This window comes from Humulus lupulus, chromosome 9 (assembly GCF_963169125.1).
Source record: "Humulus lupulus chromosome 9, drHumLupu1.1, whole genome shotgun sequence".
Taxonomy (NCBI): Eukaryota; Viridiplantae; Streptophyta; class Magnoliopsida; order Rosales; family Cannabaceae; genus Humulus; species Humulus lupulus.
Genome location: NC_084801.1, coordinates 148,031,755 through 148,054,897, shown reverse-complemented (window position 1 = coordinate 148,054,897; position 23,143 = coordinate 148,031,755). Strand labels below are relative to the sequence as shown.

The 23,143-nt window shown below is 38.1% G+C and overlaps 1 protein-coding gene and 1 non-coding gene across 2 annotated transcripts; one reads left to right on the top strand and one right to left on the bottom strand.

Annotated features, from left to right (window-relative positions):
• Nucleotides 1–14,391: 14,391 nt before the first annotated feature.
• Nucleotides 14,392–15,627, bottom strand: LOC133800155 (uncharacterized). The gene has a single exon (XM_062238117.1). The coding sequence runs from the start codon at nt 15,625–15,627 to the stop codon at nt 14,392–14,394; it is 1,236 nt and encodes a 411-aa protein (XP_062094101.1).
• Nucleotides 15,628–16,030: 403 nt separating this feature from the next.
• On the top strand, nt 16,031–16,137 carry LOC133803017 (small nucleolar RNA R71). The gene has a single exon (XR_009877752.1). It is a non-coding gene; the product is annotated as a small nucleolar RNA R71 (small nucleolar RNA).
• The last annotated feature ends 7,006 nt before the right edge of the window (nt 16,138–23,143 follow it).

The window sequence follows — 23,143 nt, the reverse complement described above, 5'->3', positions numbered from 1 at the left end:
TTCCTTATCGGAATACTTAACCTAAACCTTCTGATTCTCATAACTCAATTTATCAATTCCTTTAACCCATGTCCACTGCATGGAAGCACATAACTCACTGTATACAACTGCCAGTGCCAAAAGTAAAAATGATTCAGAGTCACCCTATTCAGACCCAATCAGGATCCAACTGCTGAAACAAACTAGGGCTTGACTTATCTTAACTCCTCACCCTTCTCCCATGGTGATACCTTAGAGAAGATACATTCTCTTACCTGGAATTCCACATTCCTACTTTTCAATTCAATAACTCTTTTCCATCTATTCTAAGAAAGGAGCAACCAAAATTCAAGCTCCAGCAATCTCATAAATCCCCTGAACCACCTTAGGATCCAGACATATATATATATTTCCTCACTCATCTTATAAGATGTTCCTCCAATAGAAATTGGATAACCCTCTCTCTCTGATTTACCATCAGTCTGAGAGTAATAAGCTATACTGAGTTCCATTTATATACCCATCGCCTTCCTAACCCTTCCAAAACCTGGAAGTCATAATAAAGTCCTCATCTGATAAGACAGACCTTGAGTTCACGAAGGCTCTCTATCCTTCTCACAAGGAGACTCAAATATTGATCAGCCGTACTATTCACTTGTCCTTACTGATAAAACAAACTCACTTGGACTACCAGTCCACAATGACTTAATGCCAATTCATATCGATCCATCAACCTGGGAATCCCACCGCGAAACTCATCGCGATGCTCTCCTATTCCCACTATAAAATACCCAAAGGCTGTAATGGCCTTGCTATTTCCTGATATTCTGTCTCGGCCTGTTAATAGGTTAAGAACTTTTCACACATCTCATTACTTCCCTCTTCATCTCAGGCCATCATTATAAAATTTCCATATCATGTAACCCTTTCACGAGGCCTAAATGAAACTAATAAAAGAATAACATGAGATTTATCCAGAATCTCTCAGTTAATCTCAATGTCCATCGGATCCCAAGTCCGATCTCTATATCACCATAAATTCATGTCTGTCACTATACAACCTTTAGCTAATCCAGCTAAAGTTTTCCATTCAATCTTGCCCGTCTGTGGCTCACTTAACCATCTTTTCTTTTATCTTTCTTGAGATAATAATCTCAACAATAAACTGGCCACCTGGCCCATTAGAACTCTACTCCAGTCCTGGTCAAGTTCTTTAAGCAATATGTTGCATAGGCAATCACTTTTCCTCTATCACTAGGATGTCATAACAATCCACCAACTGATCCTGGTCTATAAAGACCCAGCACTTTCTCCCCAAGGCACTTGAAATATCTTTACTATCCATGGACACTCCTGTCCCCAAGGCACTCTTCACTCTTGGCAATTCTTTGCAGAGAAAACACCACTATACCATCGTCCAAGACGATCACAAATCCCATTCAATTAAACCGTTGAATACTCTACTCATCTGACTTACAAACACTTAGCATCAAGCCAATTTCTCAAGATATATCCGGCACTCACAGTGCTCTAATCTGATACCAGCTCAATCTTTTACAAAATCTTTTCTCTCTGATCTCTAACTGGTCTTAACCAGATCCAAGATCCATCTTAAAGGATTTCATCTTACTCAGCAACTAACCCTCTAGTTCTTATAACTTCACTGAGCCACTCAAAATAATACTTACATCTGATTCTATTTCTGGTACTAAACCAATCACCATTCTAGTCTCTTTTCATAAAAAGGAGCCCTGGCAAACCACCTGGGAACACATTCAGAACCCACAGACTAATCCAGTCTGTCCTGATCTCACTAACACAAGCTAAGTGGTATCCACCACACTGGCTAAGAGTTCCATGCACCTCCCTGCACAAACTCTAGCTCTCACATCCGGTGTCATAAACATATCAAATCCATGCACAGTGCCAATTGTCACAAAACTTTCTGCTCACAAGCTCAAGAATTACTACACTTTCCTTGCCACTCCAGACTGCTCTTAAATTGCCTAACCAATCCAAACCCTGGACCAAACCAAAGCCTGTCATAACCAGCTTTATCAGAATCCCTGATGAGTCCTTGCCATAACTCAACTTATCTATTGAATTGCCAATACCGTCTTACATTTCCCATCACAACATAACCATGTGATCTATATATATCATCAATATACCCTTCTCTATATACACTTACCAACAAAAGAATCAAAACTCAGAACTAGAAAACTGACCTGTCATCCCCGAGGAATTGGTCTCGGTCTCAGACTCTGATTGCCCTAGAATAAACACTCGAGTGGAAATCGAGCTATATATCCCCTTTTGCTCATTCTTTTTCTGCATTGGGCAATTCTTCTTACGATGTCCAAACATCCCCTCATGAGAAACATGCCCTTGCTCGACATACTCCAAGGTGATGCCTCTTGCACCGAGTGCATATCGGATATGTCTTCCGACCTTCCTTGTTACTTGTTCCAATAAGTGGAGGTACCACTATCTGAGCTCCATGCTCTGCAACATTCTGCTGCCCAACTACTATACTCTCAACAGCAAGAGCCTTCTCTACCACCTGAGCATAGGCAGAGACTTCATACACTGGGGCAACTCTAATGCCCTAAGCTATTCCAGGATTCAACCCCTGAATAAACCTTTCCTTCCGAGATATATCTGTGGGTACCATGTCTAAGGCAAACTTGGCCAACCCATCAAATTCAGTAACATACTCGGTCACTGATGCATTACCCTGAACGAGGTTCAGAAACTCATTCATCTTAGCAGTCTTAGCTACATCACAATAATACTTCTCATTAAACAGCTGTCTAATGACATCGTTTATGGATCTGATGAATAGGGTGTTCAAGGAATTCTTAGATCAGTTTGTGATTGTCTTCATTAATGACATCCTGTTTTACTCTCATTTAGAGGCAAAGCATGAGCAGCATCTCCGATTGGTATTGCAGATGTTAAGGGAGCATCCGTTATATGCTAAATTTAAGAAGTGTGAGTTCTGGGTACCGGAAGTGACATTCCTTGGACATATTGTCAGTGGAGATGGGATTAAGGTGAATCCGGCCAAGGTAGAAGAAGTTAGGGATTGGCCGAGGTCAAGGAACGCCTCGGAGGTTAGGAGCTTCCTTGGACTAGGAAGATATTACAGACGATTCATGGAAGGGTTTTCAAAGATTGCCACACCGTCGATTGTGTTGACACGGAAGAATCTGAAGTTCACTTGGTCAGACAAATGTGAGTGTAGCTTTTAGGAGTTGAAGCGATGGTTGATTACTGCTCCCATGTTGAGTCTTCCTTCGGAGGGAGGGAAGTTTGTAGTATATTATGATGCATGGAGACTTGGATTGGGATGCGTTTTGATGCAGAATGAGAAGGTTGTTGCTTATGCATTGCGATAGCTGAAGGAATATGAGCAGCGATACCCTACCCATGATTTGGAACTAACAGCAGTGGTGTTCACACTGAAAGTATGACGACATTATTTGTATGGAGAGAAGTGCGAGATATACATCGATCATAAGGAGTTTGAAGTATTTCTTCACCTAGAAGAACTTGAATATGAGATAGAGACGTTGGTTAGAATTGGTGAAGGACTATGATTGTGACATCCTCTACCACCCAGGAAAAGCCAATGCAGTAGTAGATGCTTTGAGCTGGAGGGGCCCAGGGCAGTTGTTTAGCTCGAAGCAGATATAAAAGGAATTAGTAGTGGAGATGACTAGAGCGAGGATATAATTGGTTGTGGGCCAGTTGGCTAATATTACTTTAAAATATACCCTCTTGGAAAGGATAAGAGAGGGTCAGATGGGTGATGTGCAACTACAGGAGTTTAGAGGAAATGTCCTAGCTAGAGTTGCGAAGGATTATTCCATTTCAGAGATAGGTGTACTGCGGTACAAGGATCGGATCTGTGTTCTGATGGATATGGGTATTAGACGAGAGATTCTTGATGAATCCTATACTACACCATACTCACTCCATCCAGGCACCACAAAGATGTACTAGGATCTATGGACTTTATATTGGTGGCCTGGGATGAAGAAGTACGTGATTGAATATGTAGCCAAGTGTTTAATTTGTTAGCGGGTAAAGGTTGAACACCAGCGACCAGCGGGGTTATTATAGCCTTTGGATATTCCCGAGTGGAAGTGGGAGGATATTACCATGGATTTTGTAGGAGGCCCAGGACGATGGGGCAACATGACTTGGTGTGGGTGATAGTAGACATGTACACCAAGTCAGCTCACTTTCTGTCAGTAACGATGACCTATATTGTGGATCAGTATGCAGAGTTGTATGTGAGGGAGATTGTACGTCTTCATGGGGTTCCTAAGTCTATAGCATCAAACCGGGATCCCATATTTACCTCCAAGTTTTGGGGTGGTTTGTAGAAGGCTATAAGAACTCAGTTGAAGTTTAGTACAACCTTTCATCCTTAGACAAACAGACAGTCTGAGAGGTAAATTCAGATATTGGAGGACATGCTTCGAGCATGTGTGCTAGACTTTGAGGGGTGTAATGACCCAAATTTGATAATAAGGCTTAGGGCCTTGATTAGCGTGCTTGGAGGGCAATAAGTGATTTATTGTTATAATATGTGAATTTGTGTGAATATGTGACTAGAGATGCATGTTTAGGTGAATTAAATATGCATGTGAGCCCCATCTGGTTATTAGGGGCATGTTTGTAATTTTTGCCCATTGAGGGCATAAATGTAATAATTGTGATATACCTGTGATACATCTGTGTTGCACGGTCTGAGACAGTCCTAGGGAGCGGTTAGCTAGAAAGTCACAACGGGGTCGAAAATCTAACTCGGGGCGAGTCGAGGGTTAATTCGGGTGTTAGACATTTTTATGGGGTTATCGAGTTATGGAAATAAATATTTTGCGATATTTTTGAGGGTAGAATGTTTAGGAGGGAATATTGGGGAAATTTACCATTTTTCCCTCTGGGACGTTTTTGGTACCCCGAGCCATGAGGTAACCTTAGAGGCTAAGTAAATAAAACAAAAACAAAAAAAAAAAACCAAAGGAGAACTCAAAAACTTGTAGAAACTGACCCAAAGACACACTCTCTCTTTCTCATTATCTTCTCTAATCCAAACCAAGGGAAAAGCTGAGAATTAAGCAAGGATTTCAGCTCTTGACTTGGGGATTAACTCAGCATCACTTTGGGGATTCAAACAGAGGCTAAGGTAAACCTTTAATTGTGATTTAAACCATTGAATTCTGTGATTATTTGGCTGAGTTTCTGGTTTTTTTGAGGTTTAAAGTTTGAGATTGAATTTTGGGTTTGATGAGCTTTGAAGCTAGAATTTGTTAGGTTTTGTTGCTGGGATCATAGTGGAACTTCTGGGATAATTGAATTAAGTTGTTAGAATGATTTTGGGGGTAATTGGCTTGATTTTGGTAGAGAAAATGGTGGGTTTTTCTGGGTTCGAGGGGTCGGGCCGTGGCATTGTTCTTGCTGAGTCGCGGTCCCTTAGAACTTTGGGGCATCTGGAAATGGAGGCGCGCCGCGGTGCCCTTTAGGAAGGGTTGCGACGCGTGTAGGCTGATTTGAGGCAGGGCTTCGGGTTGAGCTGGGGGCTGCAGCATGAGTTCCTGGGGCCACGTCGCTTAGTGCATTTTTGGATTTTTAAGAGGTTTTAGGCTCAGGAATTCAGTAGTTAAGGTTCGGGATGGATTTTATCACTCGGATTGATAGAATTCAATGTCCCGGAGACTAGAATTATGACCCAAAGCTATTCAATGGATTAGAAATTGATGGGTGGATATTGTTAATGCGCTGTGACTAGGATTTCGGTGAGGCTCGGACTAGGGGACTGTGCTCAGGACATCGGTGCTTGGAAAGCTCAGGACACAGGTAAGAAAACTACTGTTCCCATAGAGCTTGAGTTGCAGGGCATGACCCTATATGATAGAATTGCAGGGCTCGGCCCTATATCACTGTGTTGTAGGGCGTAGCCCTTTGATTGAATTTATATGTGTTTTAGTATCTATTTAGTAATATTATGAGTACATATAAATGAATGAATGGAGACGGCCGGGAACGGCGAAGACCAGGAACGGCGAAGGCCAAGAACGGCAAGGGGCCAGGAGCAGCGTTTAGCACGCGGAGTACGAGTTGCCAGGGCGAGACCCTAAAGGATACCTGGGATATCCTCACGGCATGGACCGCGAACCCAGGGTCTGGTAAAGCGCCTGGGACGGCATGGCCATATGTGTATAGTGTGATGATGGCTTGTTTATTTGTTAAGTGTTTGATATGCATATATTATCTACTTGTGAGGGTTTTCTTGCTGGGCTTCGGCTCACGGGTGCTCTATGGTGCAGGTAAAGGCAAGGGGAAAGTCAACCAACCTTGAATATGGTGAGCGTTATGAGCGGCGCGTACATGTCTGGTCTGCCTGGCTGCCCCCACCAGGGATACTTTTGGGAGATGATTGTACTAAACTTAAATTTTGTTGTTTAGCCGACTCTGGTTATATTTTTGAATTGTAAATATTTCTAAACAATATTTTTGGGATCCCAAATGTTAAACGCTTTACAATTTTCAATGAATGGTTTATTTTCAAAGTTTATGACTCTAATTATGGTTTAATTACACTTTGGTCTTAAAGCCTCGATTAGCGAGTTAATTGCACGTTTTAAACTCACTTAGTAACGGCTCTAAGGCAGTAGGGCGTTACAAGGTGTCTTGGAGTAAGTACCTTCCATTGATTGAGTTTTCCTACAGTGATAGTTATCAATCAACGATTGGAGTAGCTCCATACGAGATGTTAAATGGAAGGAAGTGTAGATCACGCATTCATTGGGATGAGATGGGGAAAAGAAGTATTTGAGACCAGAGATGGTTCAGAAGACTAATGAAGCTATTGAAAAGATTCGAGCTTGAATGCTCGCTTTGCAGAGAAGACATAAAAGCTATGCTGATCCTAAGCGTAGGGACGTGGAGTTTCAGGTGGGGGACCACGTGTTTCTGCGAGTTTCACCATTGTGAGAGGTGAAGAGATTTGGGAAAAAAGGCAAGTTGGGCCCTAGATTCGTAGGACCTTTTGAGATCCTGGAGAGGATCGGGCAGGTAGCCTACAGATTGGCTCTGCCACCGTCATTATCATGAGTTCACGACATATTCCACATCTCAAGGCTTCAGAAGTACATCTCAGATACGACCCATGTTTTGGGATATGAAGATCTAGTGCTACAGACCAATTTATTGAATTAGGAGCGATTTGTTCAGATCTTAGACAGAAAAGATAAGGTTCTGAGGAACAAGACGATTCCTCTAGTCAAAGTCTTATGGAGGAATAACAAGGTCAAGGAAGTGATCTGGGAGCTAGAGTCGGTTATGTGGGATCAGTATCCCGAGTTATTTAGGTAAATTTTGAGGACAAAATTATCAGTAGGAGGGGATAGTTGTAACGTCCCAAAAATGCAATAGGGTTTAGTGCCTTGATTAGAGTGCCAGGAGGGCATAATTGGATAGTGTGTGATTTATTGATTAAATGCATGACTATGTGGCATGCATGATTTATATGATAATATGAATATATTTATATGCATGTTTATGAGTATTAAATATGCATGTGGGCCCGTTATTGTTTATAAGGGCATATCTGTAATTTTGGCCTGTTGTGGGCATAAATGTGAGTATATGTGTTAAATGATTGAGACCACATTATGATGTGGATATATATTTGCAGTATTCGGCTCGAGGAAATCCTAGTGAGTGGATTAGCAGAATAGTCACAGCGGGGGTTTAATACACGGCTAGGGGTGAGCCTAGGGGTATTCTGGGAAGTTTAATGTATATTTGAGATTTATTGAGTACCGACTAAGTGTTTGGTAATTAGTTGGGCATGTAGGGATTAATTGAGATTTAGTAGGACGACTCGAGGAATTAGCGGGAAACGGGGCAAATGACCATTTTGCCCTTAAGGGTGACAAAGGGACCGGGTTACTACCAGTGGTATTTTGGTCTTTTTAGGGGGATAGGCTTGAAAGACTATAGGGAGTGATCAGAACTTAGTAGAACATAGCAGAATTTCTCAAACTCTCTCTCTCTCTCTCTCTCTCTCTCTCTCTCTCTCTCTCTTTTGCACGTTCTCTCTCTCTCCCTCTCTTGTGCTTTGAGGTTGAAGGAATTCTTGAAGGGAAAAGCTTGGTTTTAAGCTGGGAAGTCTGGGAATATCAAGCTAGGGTCAGTTAAGGAATTGCTGTGGATTGAAGCTATAAACTAAGGGTTACTATTAAGGCGTGAGATTGAGGATCGTGCTCGGGACCGCTCTACATCCTTCGCTCGAGATTCGAGGTAAGAAGACTGCACCCAAGTTGTGAATGGAACTGAGATTCCCTGAAAATGAACTTATGTGTTCTGTAACTTGTATATCTGTTATGCGTGATGTGAAAATACAACCTAAGGGAGCCGGGGCTGATGCTGAGCGTACTGAATGCAGCTCGGCCTAAGCGAGCCGGGATCAAATAAATAACCAAAGGGCTCGACCTAAGGGTGTCGACCCCTATTTAACTGTATTAAGGTTGATTTATATGTTTGGATTGAACTATTATTGTTGCCTTGTTTAGCACTTGTATTTTGCTGTTAATAGAACTGATTGATCTAAAATTCACTATGTACATTCTATTATTCTATATGCTTGTTGAATTTGGTTTTCTTGGCGAGCCTTGGGTCACGGGTGCTATGTGGTGCAGGTAAGGGCAAGGGAAAGCTAGACCAACCATGAGTTGGAGAGCTTTGGGGGCGGAGTGTACATCGATAGCTGCTTGACCGCCACGGACGAGGGAATTACAGGGACTAGAGCTCAAATTTATATTTTTCCATTTAGACTGGCTACTGTTGTATTAACTTTTGTGGGTTGTATCCGCCATGTAAACTTATTTTTGGGATCCCTTGTATCACACTCCTGTTTTAATGGAAATCAACCATTTTACGATCAAAATCTTTTAACCCTAACCTGTCACATGACTTATGAACACATTTATGTTCAAATGACTTGTTGAGCAAGTCTTGCACTACTTTAAACACATAGTGTAACGATCTTGGTTATCCAGGGCGTTACATTAAATAACCTCTGATGAAGTCGTTTCCAGCTAAATCCTCCGGCTATCAAGCTTCTAATCTTTCCTAGAATTGTTATGACTCTAACATTGCTTGAATTCGAGCTCTAAAACTCGAGTTTCCTTCGAAAACGCTATCGAGCGTCAAGTGAGAGAACGAGACTATTTTCTGAGTTTTATAGTTCTAAGAGGTTACTTCAATCTTAAGTAACCTTAACCAAATCCCAAGGCTCGAGGTACCCAAAAACGTCCCTGAGGGAAAAATAGTCAAAATCCCAAGAATTCCCTCTGATCTCACTAACTCCAAATATATCCTCAAATATTCATTCTCATTACCCAATATCCCAGTAATGTACTAAATACCCAAAATACCCCTTGACTCTCCCTGAGTCAAGTATTGGTCTCATTGTGACTTTCCCACTAGCTTGCTCTCTAGGATCGCCTCGTGCCGAGTAACCCAAATTTATCCACATAATAATGTGGTCCCACACATATATCACAAATATGCCAAATATACCCATAACAGGCCAAATTACGAAAAAATTTCCTTTTAACCAGAAACGACCCACATGCATATTTAATACACCCAAACATACATATCAAGCCATATTATAATATAAGTCACATAATCATATGATGATACACACATATATATCCCATAACACATAGTTTCCATAATTTTCCATCCTTGCCCCTAATCAAGGCCCTTAGCCTTATTAGGTAATTTGGGACATTACAACTATCCCCTCACAGGAATTTCATCCTCGAAATTTTATCTGAACAACCCAGGATACTAATCACGCATATTTGATTCCAGTTCCCAGGTTGCTCCCTCGACCTTGCTGTTCCTGTATAATACCTTAACCAAAGGTATAGTTTTGTTCCTCAGGACCTTGTCCTTCCTGTCTAAAATATGAATTGGCTGCTCCTCATAGGATAACTCTGCCTCCAGATCCTCATAACTCAACACATGAGTCTCATCTAATACATGTTTCCTCAACATGGAAATATGAAATACATTATATACGGATGATAGAGCCGGAGGTAAGGCCAATCTATAGATCACCTCACCGATCCTCTCCAAGATCTCAAATGGTCCTACAAATCTAGGGCTCAACTTGTCATTTTTCCCAAATTTCTTCACCCATTTCCATGGTGACATTCTAAGGAAGACGTTGTCTCCCATTTGGAACTCCACGTTCCTGCGTTTCAGATTAGCATAACTTTTCTATCTACTCTGAGAAGTGAGCATCCGGGCTCAAATATTTTCAATGGCCTCAGTGGTTCTCTGAACTGTCTCAGGACTCAAATATTTCCTCTCACCCAACTCATCCCAGTGAATGGGTGGTCTGCACTTCCTACCATACAACATCTCATAAGGTGCCACTCTAATAGTCAACTGGTAGCTATCATTATAGGAAAAACTCTATTAGAGGCAAATATCCATTCCAGGACCCTTCAAAGTCTAATACACATGCTCTCAGCATGTCCTCCAATATTTGGATAATCCTATCTGATTTATCATCAGCCTGAGGATGATAAGAGGTACTGAACTTCCTCTGTATATCCATCGCCTTCTGTAAACTTCCCCAAAACTTGGAAGTAAGGACATGATCCTTATCTGATATGATAGACCTCGAAATCCCAAGAAGGCATTGTAACGCCCTGGTTAACCAAGGCATTATAACTTGGTATCAAAGCGGTGTAGGTTTAAGGGTTCCTGAAGATTGGCCGGACATGTACACTCGCCACTAAAGACAAGCTCGACTCAGGGTTTTGTAATTGAATATATGAGATTATATGTTTAAGTTCTTGAATGAAATATGAATGTATTATGTTGTATGATTATAGGGAGTATGAGATACTGATAGGGCCTGACCCTTAACTATTGTGTGATGAGATTGAGGTGTGCTGATCAACATTGCTATTGCATGTGAATGAATATTTGAACAATGGTTTGTATACTGATTGTATGTGGTGAACTGCCTAAATCGAACTTATGTGTTATACATGTTTATTGGTATGTAGAAAGCATGGTAAAGTGTGAATGTACCTGGTAGCAATAAAATTTGGTAGCAAAATTCATAGTATTGTGGATTAGTCTTTATTATGCTTTATGTGTGCATGATTATTGTGGTTATTTGGACCTGGTTGTGGATTGGTTTGGAGTGTGAACCTCAGAGTTGAGGGGTTTAGTCAGTAAAGGCGGATGGATACAAATTGTTTGCGCCCAAAATGGTTAAGTGGACTTGGTGTTGTCATAGAGGGGGTTGCAGATGATAGTCAGGGTTAGAAACCTCCATCTACCCCTGAAAGTTGCAGCAGATGTTTGCTAGTATGTGAGTAAGCTGTGGGGTCTAATAGCTAAGAATAGATGGAAGAATAACAGACTTTTATGGGGAAAGAGCTGCTTTGTATACTTTGTGATGCGTCTCTTATACCACAACAAATTTAAACAATTATTTTTCTTTCAATACTTCCAATTATCTTAGTATAATAGCAAGCACGGGTCGAACCCATGAGGACTTTCGTTCACTTTATTAATCTCCACCCTCATCAATCATTCCTAATCACTAATAATAAATATTATTCCAATTTCTCAATTCAACTATTAACCCCACAGATAACGCTGAAGCAATCAATTATCCCAGTGTCCCTATTATAAGTAATCAAGGCGAAGCGCTCAATAATTAACTCTTTTATATAAGCAATAAATCTATGAAGCATACAATCTATTTAACTTAGATAAAGTATTAAGTCCTATGGAAACAAGTTAATCTAGGCAATAAATTAATGAAGCATATAATTCATTTAACCTAGGTTCTATTTTTCATCACAATCAACAATTCTTTTGACATCACTATCAATTGCAATTTATCACACACACTTAGAATCCTAAACTATTAGGTGAGTAGTAATTCTAAGATGAGAATTGAACAATGTAAAACCTTAATTAGTTGGCCACTTAACAAGAAATCACAAAATTCATAAAATTTGATTGGAAAAATAGAAGCAATTCAATATTGAGAGAAATTAAAGAATAATACTCATTATTAAAAATCAAGAATTCATGTCTTGGGTTTTGAATTAACCCTTAACCTAAAAAGAACCTACTCCATAATAGTAATCATAATCACAAACATAATTATAATTTAAATTAAAGAGATTAAGGGAAGAAAAGAAACTAGATTGATGAACAAAAGTGTTGTAGTCTTCTCTCCAGCCCTTTCTGAGTCTTTTTCTCTCCTAAACCGTAATAAAAACCTCATCTAAAATTAACCATAATAATATTTTATAGTCTCAATTAAATTCTAATTAAAAAGTAATTAAAAATCTGAAAACGACGTTGCAGGCCACGACCTGGAAAATGTGTGCCGCGGCCTAGAACAAAATCTGTGCAGAAATTGGTCACGTAGGCAATGGCTTGAAAAAACTGAGCAGTGGTCTGTCCGGAAATTTTTTTTTTTGAAATGCCAATTCCATTTAAAGTGTCGCAGCCTGAATTTTATAGGCCGCGACCTATCTTCAATTTATTCATTTCTCGACCTTAGAAAGCTTGTACGCTGCCGCCACTTCAATATTTCAATCTTGAAAGCCTAGAATGCTTCAAAAACTTCATTTTAACCTTAACTCAGCGAGTCTTTTTCAACCTATGATTCATAAACTACACTTGCCATCAAAATGTCAAATTTATCATCATAAAATGCAATGTAGAAAATATGTTGTAGAGACATGAAATTAAGTTAAAACTACTAAAAATGCTATCATAAGACAATCAAAGCATGGAAAAACTTATCAAATATTAATATAAAAATGACCTTATCAAATTCCCCTACACTTGAATTTTGCTAGTCCCTTAGCAAAACACTAAAATAACAAAACTAAAAATGAAAATAATAAAAACTAATCTAGACTCACTAAACAAATGTCTTGTCAAAAGCTTGAATGTCTCTGAGAATCACACTAATAAGTAATGCCAAAACAAATAAGATTTTCATACTCTTTAGAATTTCAACTCCATATGTAATTCACCATTTGATTTTCAAAAATAATTTACTAAGCACTTAATCACAACACCAACTCAAATGCATCAAATTTAATCCATACTTGCCAAATCATTTTCTTTTAAATTAGTCCCTATGTACCAAAATGTTTTTCAATGAAAAGCATCCACTCCATAGACATTAACCAATCATTTTCCACTAATATAAACACAAAATGATCAAAAATCAAAAGGTCTTTATATGCTTGTAATGTAAGGCTAAGGTTAAGGGTAGTTGAGAAAGATACATTTAAGCTCAAATCACACCATAGCAGACATCAATTTCATTCTTTGAACTTTTCCCAAATTTTCCCATACAATTCAAGAAATACCTATTTTTTTCGTACTCTTCTTTCCATAATGATCTCACTATTTCCCCCACAGTTATACTTTTGCAAAATTTTCATATATGCATTTTTTTTTTGCAAATCATCATCATTTTTTTTCTTTTGTTTTTTTTTTCTCTTTTTTTGTCATAATATTTCAAGGAGATAAATAGAGATCATACACAAATTACAACCAACCAAATAACCCATAAGTATTTTTTTTTTACAAACCATCCCACCAGATCAAAAATCATATATATATATATATATAACCATGGTGCAATGGGTTACCAAAAGAAATATTTTTCAAGGAGGTATAGGGTCAAAATTTTCAGTTCATAGAAGAAAAGAATCAGTCGTCATGGCTCAAACATGGGAAACTAGGGATTATCATATAATAGATTGGCTTGAACGACTCAAACGATCCAAAGAATTTCCTTAATCATTTTCCTAATCATGTGTACTTATGATTTCACCTCAAACAATTGATCAATGATTTCTAGAGTGGTTGGGACTTCAAATATTCTTTTTTTTTTCAACAAGCATAAATCTTTTCCAATACATTTAAGTGGTGAATTCAATCGTGCATAGAGTGAAAAACAACATAAATCAAAATAGCAATTCACATAGGAATCAAGCACACAAATCATACAAAATTCCTCATTGTCTAACATCACTTTAAGCACAATTCATAGTTTCATCATCGACCAATGCTTTCAACAAGACCAACACAACAAAACACACAAACAAATAAAAAAAACTAAAAAAAAATGAAAACAGAAAAAATAACAAAAAAATAAAATAAAACCAACAATAGAAAAAATGAAATTGTTCCCTTTGCCCACACTTAAACAATACATTGTCCTTAATGAAAATAAAATGAAAGATAAGGAATAGAAAACTCCCTTAAGTACGCTTTGTTTAACGTCGTTAGCTCGACTGAATGCCGCTCTCAAGATCTTTATGTTGGGTATTTCAATGAAGTCTCCTTCCCTTTGATCTTACCAGAAGAATCAAACACATTGAATTTGATAACTTCACCATCAAATTCCATTGTCAGCGTTTCTGCTCTAACATTCAGCTTTGTATTTGTTGTCATCAAGAATGGCCTCCCAAATAAAACTGGTGTTGGATTGGGTATTGATGCATCCCCCATTTCAAGTATATAGAAATCTGCTAGAAAAACAAGTCCATCAACCTTTACCAACACATCTTCAACTACCCTTGAAGGATAAACATTAGTGCGATCGGCCAGCTGAACAATAACTCCTGTCTCCTTTAGTGGCCCAAGATTTAAAGAAGCATATGATGAATAAGACATGACATTAATCGATGCTCCTAAATCTATCATACACCACTCAATCCTTTTATTCTCAATCATACAAGGAATTGTAAAGGTTCCATGATCCTTGCATTTTGGTGGCAGCTTCTTTTGGAGAATAGCAGAGACGTTCTCCCCCACACTTATCTTTTCATCATTCTTCAATTTCTTCTTATTCGTGCACAAATCCGTCAAAAATTTAGCATAGTGTTGCACTTCTTTAATAGCATCAAGTAATGGAATGTTTACCTCAACTTTGTGAAAAGTCTCAAGAATTTCCCTTTCAGGTTCCTCTTTCTTAAACTTTTTCAATTTGCTTGAAAAAGGCAGACGAGTGACATAGGTTAGCATAGTTGGTTTATGTGAATTTTTATGCATTGATGGTTCATCATGGATGGAGTTGTCTACTACTTGCTTTTGAATTGGAGCTGGCAATGAAGGTTGTGTGGGTGGCTCATATTGTATACCACTTTGCAAAGTTATCACACTTACATTCTCCTTGGGATTCCTCTCAGGTTGTGAAGAAAAATTATTAGAAAGATGAGCTTCCAACCTGATATATGATGTCGCTAGTTGTCCCACCTGATTCTCCAAACTTTTTATGGACGCTTGGGTAGTTTGCTGAAACTGAAGAATATTTGTAGCAATTGCATTGATTAAATCTTCAGTGGAAGGTTTGGCACTTGGTGGTGGAGCAGCTTGCGGTACTTGCGATGGTCTGGATACAAAATTCTGTTGAGATCGCTGTTGAAAAGTGAAACCAGGTGGTCTCACAGATGTAGATTGTGGAGCAACTTGTTGTTGATTCCCATAACGAAGATTAGGAAGATCACGCCAGCCAGGATTATAAGTTTGTAAAAATGGTTCATAGTACATCTAACGTAATTGACCAGGGAAATTTCCTACAACATTAACACCCTTAGTTTCTCCCTCAAATAAAGTAGGGCAAGTATCAGTAGCATGCCCCACAACCTGACAGATTCCACATGGCCTCACCTGTTGGCCTAAAGCTAGTTGTTGTACCACTGCGGTTAATTCAGCCAATTTTTGACCCAGCTAATTAGCATTAGAGGTGCTCACTTCATTAGCTGATTTGGGTGGTGGAATAGGGTCTTGGCGAATGCCAATTTGTTGTGAATTAGCAGCCATGTTAGAAATCAAGCTCCTGGCTACAGCAGGAGTCTTATCAACTAGTGCACCCCCACTGACTGCATCAATCATACTCATATCCAGTGATTGTAATCCTTCATAAAAGTACTAAATGTGGAGTTGTTCACTTATCTGATGATGAGGGAAACTAGCACACAACTGCTTAAATCTCTCCCAATATTCATACAAAGACTCTCATGTATATTGCCTTATACCACAGATCTCTTTCCTGATGCTTCCAACTTTGGATGCTGGAAAATATCGCTCCAGGAACATAGTTTTCATACCATTCCAGGTTTCAACAGTACCAGGTGGAAGATAGTACAACCACTCTTTAGTTGCATCCTTTAGGGAGAAAGGAAAAGCCCGCAACTTAATTTATTCTTCAGTCACTGCAGCAGGTTTCATACTAAAACAGACAATATGAAACTCCTTTAAATGTTTATTCGGGTCCTCACCAGGCAACCAATGGAAAGAAGGCAATAAGTGGATGAGGCCTGAATTCAACTCAAAGTTAACATCCAAAGGCGGATACTGGATGCAAAGCGGTTGTTGGTCAAGATCTGGCGTTGCCAACTCTTTCAATGTCCTTTATTGGGCCATTGTTCTATAGGATCGAATTGAATCGTCAGAATCAGATTTGTTGTCAGACGGTAATGGCACTTTAACAGGATTGACTTGTGGAGCAAGACGTTGAAAGAGTGGATTATCGGTGATAGTCCTCGAAGAACGAGAAGCTAACGATGACTCAAGATATTGTTTAAGCCTAAATAACCTTTCTTGGGTATCGTCTTCACCAAACATATACACCTGACAATTCCACAGTAAAAACTAATTAGTCACAAATAAATAAATTTGAATAATAAAGAGAATAACAATAGTCCCTGGCAACGGCGCCAAAGATTTGATGCATGTCGTATACCACAACAAATTTAACAATTATTTTTCTTTCAATACTTCCAATTATCTTAGTATAATAGCAAGCCAATGTCGAACCCACGAGGACTATCGTTCACTTTATTATTCAATAATTAACACTAAAACTTTAAAGGGGGATTTATATTTCAAACTCAAAATTAAATAACATAAACTAGAAAGCAATTAAAGATTGATATTACGATATTAAGAAACAGTTAAAGGTTAATCTCCACCCTCAACAATCATTCCTAATCACTAATAATAAATATCATTCCAATTTCTCAATTAAAATAGTAACCCCGCAGATAACGCTGAAGCAGACAATTATCCCAGTCTCCCTATTATAAGTAATCAAGGTGAAGCGCTCAATAATTAACTCTTTTAGCTTAGCAATAAATCTATGAAGCATACAATCTATTTAACTTGGATAAAGCATTAAGTCCTACGGAGACAAATTAATCTAGGCAATAAATTAATGAAGCATATAATTCATTTAACCTAGGTTCTATTTTTCATCACAATCAACAATTATTTTGACATCACTATCAATTGCAATTTATCACATACACTTAGATTCCTAAACTATTAGGTGAGTAGTAATTCTAAGATGACAATTGAACAATGTAAAATCTTAATTAGTTGGCCACCTAATAAGAAATCACAAAATTCATAACATTCAATTGGAAAAATAGAAGCAATTCAATATTGAGAGAAATTAAAGAATAATACTCATTATCAAAAATCAAGAATTCATGTCTTGGGTTTTGAATTAACCCTTAACCTAAAAAGTGTTAGGAAAAACTTATAGATGATCTTTATTTATTTTCATGTAGATCTAATATTAAAAAAATTAATATGAGATAACCTAGAACATGTTTTTAAAATTGAATTCAAAGAGAAACAAAGACAAGAATACTTACAGTATACGCAGCGGAATGAAAGAGTCCTTCCTTCAGTTTCTCTAACTCTTGTATCCTCTCTGTCGCAGAGTATTATCAAGAAACTGAACTGATCTTCTATTTTCTTCACAGTCTTCCAATGTATCATTTGAATCACCTAGACTAGTGTGGACAATTCTCAGCACAAGAGATAGATATAGAGAGAAGAAGAGAAAATAACAAAGAGGCTTAGAAAAGGACTTGTGTTTAGAGAGAATCTAAAACTATCAGAAAATCTGACTTGTGACTTATGTTTTGACTTCTCTCTAAGCACTCCTTTTATAGACTCAATTAGACTATTTAATTTAATTAAAAAGTCAATAAAATAATAGTCATTTTAAAGCCCTAGGTCGAAATTATCATGGGCTTTAGGCCCGTGAAATTTCCCTTTTGATTATAAGCCCATTGAACTTAAAATCAAGGCCTGTATTATTTTCTATTGATTTAATTAATTAAATAATTATTTAAATCCTTTATCAAATTAAGTATTTATAATTTGAACCTTTGATTTAAATTTATTTATTAATTTAGATACCAATTTATCTTAATTAATAAATCTACCATAATTTATCTTTTCTTCTCAAAATTACACAACTCTGTGAAACTATCCAAAATTGACCTGGTCAACTTTGATAATTCTAATTGATAATTAAATCAATTAATTGAGACTATCTAGATGATTTTATCCAAGGTACAATGGGGACCATGGGCCTATGAAATCAAGCTCCAATAAGTTATCATAAATGTAATAAATAAATTTACTAACTCATTAATTCCTTGTGACTCCACTATAGACTCGGAATTGCACTCTTGAACTCATAGAACGCTCTATAACAAATATAGATACGCTATTAATTATCCATTGTTACAACCATAATTGTCACTCAATCCTCTATATACGGTCTACAATGAGATAAGACTAAAATATCGTTTTACCCCTCATTGTATTGTATCCTTAAAACACTTAGTTCCTTGTAAATGATATTTTAGTAAGCTAATTTAATTACTGAAATGAGATCTCTATCATTTAACACCTTGAACCAAACTAAAAGGAAACCATCGTTTCACTTCTTCATCATAAGCTATAGATGTTCATATCTATGATTAACTCTCCCACTCAATTATACTACCGAGTTCCCAAGATGTAAGTATGGGCTAGTCCGTAGGGTAAGTTGGTAACGAACAAGTCAAAGAACTCAAATAATACAATCAGTTAGAATACTAACCACTCAGAATTGATATTGAATTGACCTATGGTCAACTATATGACATGACTAGAATAGATAATAACGGTATGTTTACTTATCTTATTAACTGTCAATATCGGTCCACTCCGATGTAACAAATACATCCGATCATATCTACTTTGCTAATGTTCTGGAAAGAACATAACACTGTAATGTGTAAGTAGATCATATCGTAGATTGGCAAGTCAGTGTAAATCCTCTGCATTGACTAATCTTAGGACTAACTTATTTTGAACATATAATCATATTTATATTCCATTGTGATTACTTCACTATAAATAAGATTAGCTATATGCTCGGGATTCAATAGAAGTTAATATTATTTAAATAATCATGAAATTAAAACATGTGAGCAAAGTGATTGACCAAGTCAAAAAATGATTTCTATTCTTTTATTGATAACAAAATGAGATTACAAAGAATTTGGGTTTTCATTAGGGCATAAAACCCCAACAAAAAGAACCTACTCCATAATAGTAATCATAATCACAAACATAATTATAATTAAAATTAAAGAGATTAAGGGAAGAAAAGAAACTAGATTGATGAACAAAAGTGTTGTAGTCTTCTCTCCAGCCCTTTCTGAGTCTTTTTCTCTCCTAAACCATAATAAAAACCTCATCTAAAATTAACCCTAATAATCTTTTATAGTCTCAATTAAATTCTAATTAAAAATCTGAAAATAACGTCGCAGGCGACAGCTTGAAAAATGCGTGCCGCGGCCTAGAACAAAATATGTGCAGAAATTGGTCACGAAGGCAGCGGCCTGAAAAAACTGAGCAGCGGCTTGTCTGGAAAAAAAAAATATGAAATGCCAATTGCATTTAAAGTGTCACGGCCTGAATTTTATAGGCCGCGACCTATCTTCAATTTATTCATTTCTCAGCCTTAGAAAGCTTGTAGGTTGCCGCCACTTCAATATTTCAATCCCGAATGCCTAGAATGCTTCAAAAACTTCATTCTAACCTTATCTCACCGAGTCTTTTTCAACCTATGATTCATAAACTACACTTGCCATCAAAATGTCAGATTTATTATCATAAAATGCAATGTAGAAAATATATTGTAGAGACATGAAATTAAATTAAAGCTACTAAAAATGCTATCATAACACAATCAATGCATGGAATAACTTATCAAATATTAATATAAAAATGACCTTATCACTTTGACAGTGAGGTTACCAGTGTTGGTTTAATATGAGGATATAGACAAATAAGAGTACTATATGGAAGGCTTAAAAGGCATTATCCTTTGGTTTTGAGGAAAGTTCAGGTTTGCCTAAGAATTGGTCAGTGGATGGGCAAAGCTAATTCCATCCTTGGGTATATGAAGATGAGAGATCATGACTAAGAGGTTGCGCTAAGTATTTGTGGTAGAAGGATGCCTGGAAATGGTACTCAGACCGAGATATTGGCATGATGGTTGGGAAGAACTCAGATGGTGATTTGATAGAAGAGGTTATAAAGACATAGTTTGAACTGTGGAGACTAATAGGTTTATAAGCCTGATTTGGAATGTTAAGGTAACGACAATGTATGTCAATGAGTTTTGTGAGTTAGATAATTCATTTTGGAAATTGATACAGGCGAATGTAGTCAGAAATGATGACCCATTTAGGGATTAAACTCTGGGATGGTCTAGAGCATCAGGACCACTCCAGTGTATGAGATCTTCATTGGTATTTAGGCGGCAGGGAGGGCCATGTTATTTGAGGTGTGTGGAATGAGGTATAGAGTGTGAATGTCGTAGAGCAAGAGATGCAAATGACAGTATTTCCATTGGTGGAATTTAGTAAGGACAGATTCTCGGTAATCAAAGCAGAGGAACCCAGGACAGTTCTGTGGCTCCTGGTTTTGACAGGAAGTGGTCTGATTTACAAGATTTTCGTCAGGACAGTGATGGGATCTAGTGAGGTTAGTTAGTATGCACCAGAGGCAGGAGACACCAACTGGGAAGACGCCAGGTGAGGGCACGACTTCTACATGGAATGATTCGATATGTTAGGGTGGATTGCCCAGGATTAGGGAATGGAAGACTGGAATGCCTTGTTACATTTGAAGCCCGAGGCTAGTTCCTCAGATATGATCAGTTGACTGGATAGTTCACGTTTTTTGTTATATAACGAGCTGAAAGAGTTCAGTGTTGAGAATTTCCAGGAAAGGTTCAGACATAGAGAATATGCCTCAAGGGTAGTATGCGAGGGGCTGGAGATATTAGTACTTGTTGAGGAGGAATTAGAAACTTCTGGAAGAGAAATTGGAAGACAAGTAATAAAGAGGTTCGTAGTGAGAGTAATAGAGCTTGTCATATGGGAGCCTTGACATGAGCAAGAGTGAGAGTTAATTTGTTAAGAGATAACCATGGATTGTAGGGGATATCACTTGGATTATTTTTTTGGACTGAATGGAAACTAAGCTGATCAGTAGGAATTCAGATGGGTATGCAAGGAGTGATTGGGTACGCTTCAGGACTAGCTACGAACATGTTCGGTATCAGGGACATTATGAAGGATAGTATTGGTTAGATAGAAAAAGTTACCGATGCAGTTGAAGAAGTTTTGACTTCGGGATGGATCAGACGGAGCATCATACCGTGGGGAAAATCGTTGACATCGTCTGTTAAGGATGAAGAGTTTAAATGCCCGGCTACAATACAAGACAATGTCTTCAGAGATTGATCTTTGATCTGGCTATTACTAGCTGAGGATCAAGGAAAGAGACATTTCAGGAATTATTATTTGTACCAAGTAGGGTGTGACGAATTAGTAACAAAGGTTCTTAATTGATTTAAGCTTCAGCAACCCAGGTAAGTTCTACAAGCAGAAAATATAGGAACAGTGGGAACAACTCACCTTCAGGTTTGTTGGCGATATGTTGGACTAATCTCCAGTTAGAAGTGGAATGCGAACGAATACTACGCTGATGATGTTGATACTAAGGAAGCAGGGTCACAGGTAAGGCTCCAGGAAGTGTCAGTTTTGATCTCGCCATGGGTATTCAAGATAATGCTACAAGAGAAGAAGGGGTCAGGTATGAGGAGATTTGATCTGATGCCACGGAGAGGCTACTGCAGAATGTCTGAAGGATAGGGAGCACAACAAGGCTGGTAAACATGTCATCTACTACGTAAGTATCTTCGAAGGCAGCTACACCAGAGATTAGAATGACAGAAAAACTTGAAGTTAGGCTGAATAGATAGTGTCGGATCAGATGTTCAGAAGACAGGGTGAGGATTGATTAGCACTTGGTGATGTAGGAATATGCGTGTTATGGATGAATACAGAGGGGTAACATGAAGGACCTAATTTTGATAAGACATGAAACTTTGAATGGTACATCATAGACTGAGACACGCCCAAGCACAGACTGACGAGAGGATGGTTCGAGCCTCGCGGGAGGTAAAAGAATGGGAACATGGTCGATATACATGGAACGTTAAGTTGGCAGTGTATGCATAGCATAAGGTATTTGAGCATTTGGTCATTTGTAAGAAAGATAACCTTGAGACCAAGATTTAGTGAAACATAATGGATGGATGGTTGATGTTAAAAATCCTCGACTGTATGAGGAGGAGATTTAATTGGAGGCAGACCTCTTACTTGGGAGGTGTGTGTCACTTAAACAGAAGGCCACAGATAATAGTGGAACGAACAAGGTAACGATTGTGATTAGTATAGCATCCGTGAGTAGTGATGAACAGATACATATCCCTTTGGACAATGGAATCCAGAGTGATGATTTTGTGGAGTAGGGGAAGAACCCTATTAGTGTAATACGAGTTAAGGTACAAGGATCGGATGAGTGGTCCGATGGGAATTTGGTGTGGAGATGAGAATTCTAAATGGATATCGTTCCACCTCCTAGGTTATGGTGTACTGGGAGGTTTAAGTGTGTGATAAAATTGAATATGTTCAGATATTGGAAGGTAAAATGATAAAGTGGTGGATCATAGGAATGGACCACATTAGGCTACGAGTAAGGTGAATGGACATGGAAGGTTATAACTCAGCAGATGGAGTTAATATAATTTGGTTCATGTGAACTGGTAATGGGGCAGAGTAATTGATAATGCTGAGTTGAAACCCTTTAGTTTTCCAAGTTTTGGAAATAAATTAGAGAACGAAGAGAACAAGGCTGG

Bases quoted from the DNA above. Each gene is read 5' to 3' on its own strand.
- LOC133800155 (XM_062238117.1), bottom strand. From the start codon at position 15,627: ATGTACTATGAACCATTTTTACAAACTTATAATCCTGGCTGGCGTGAT.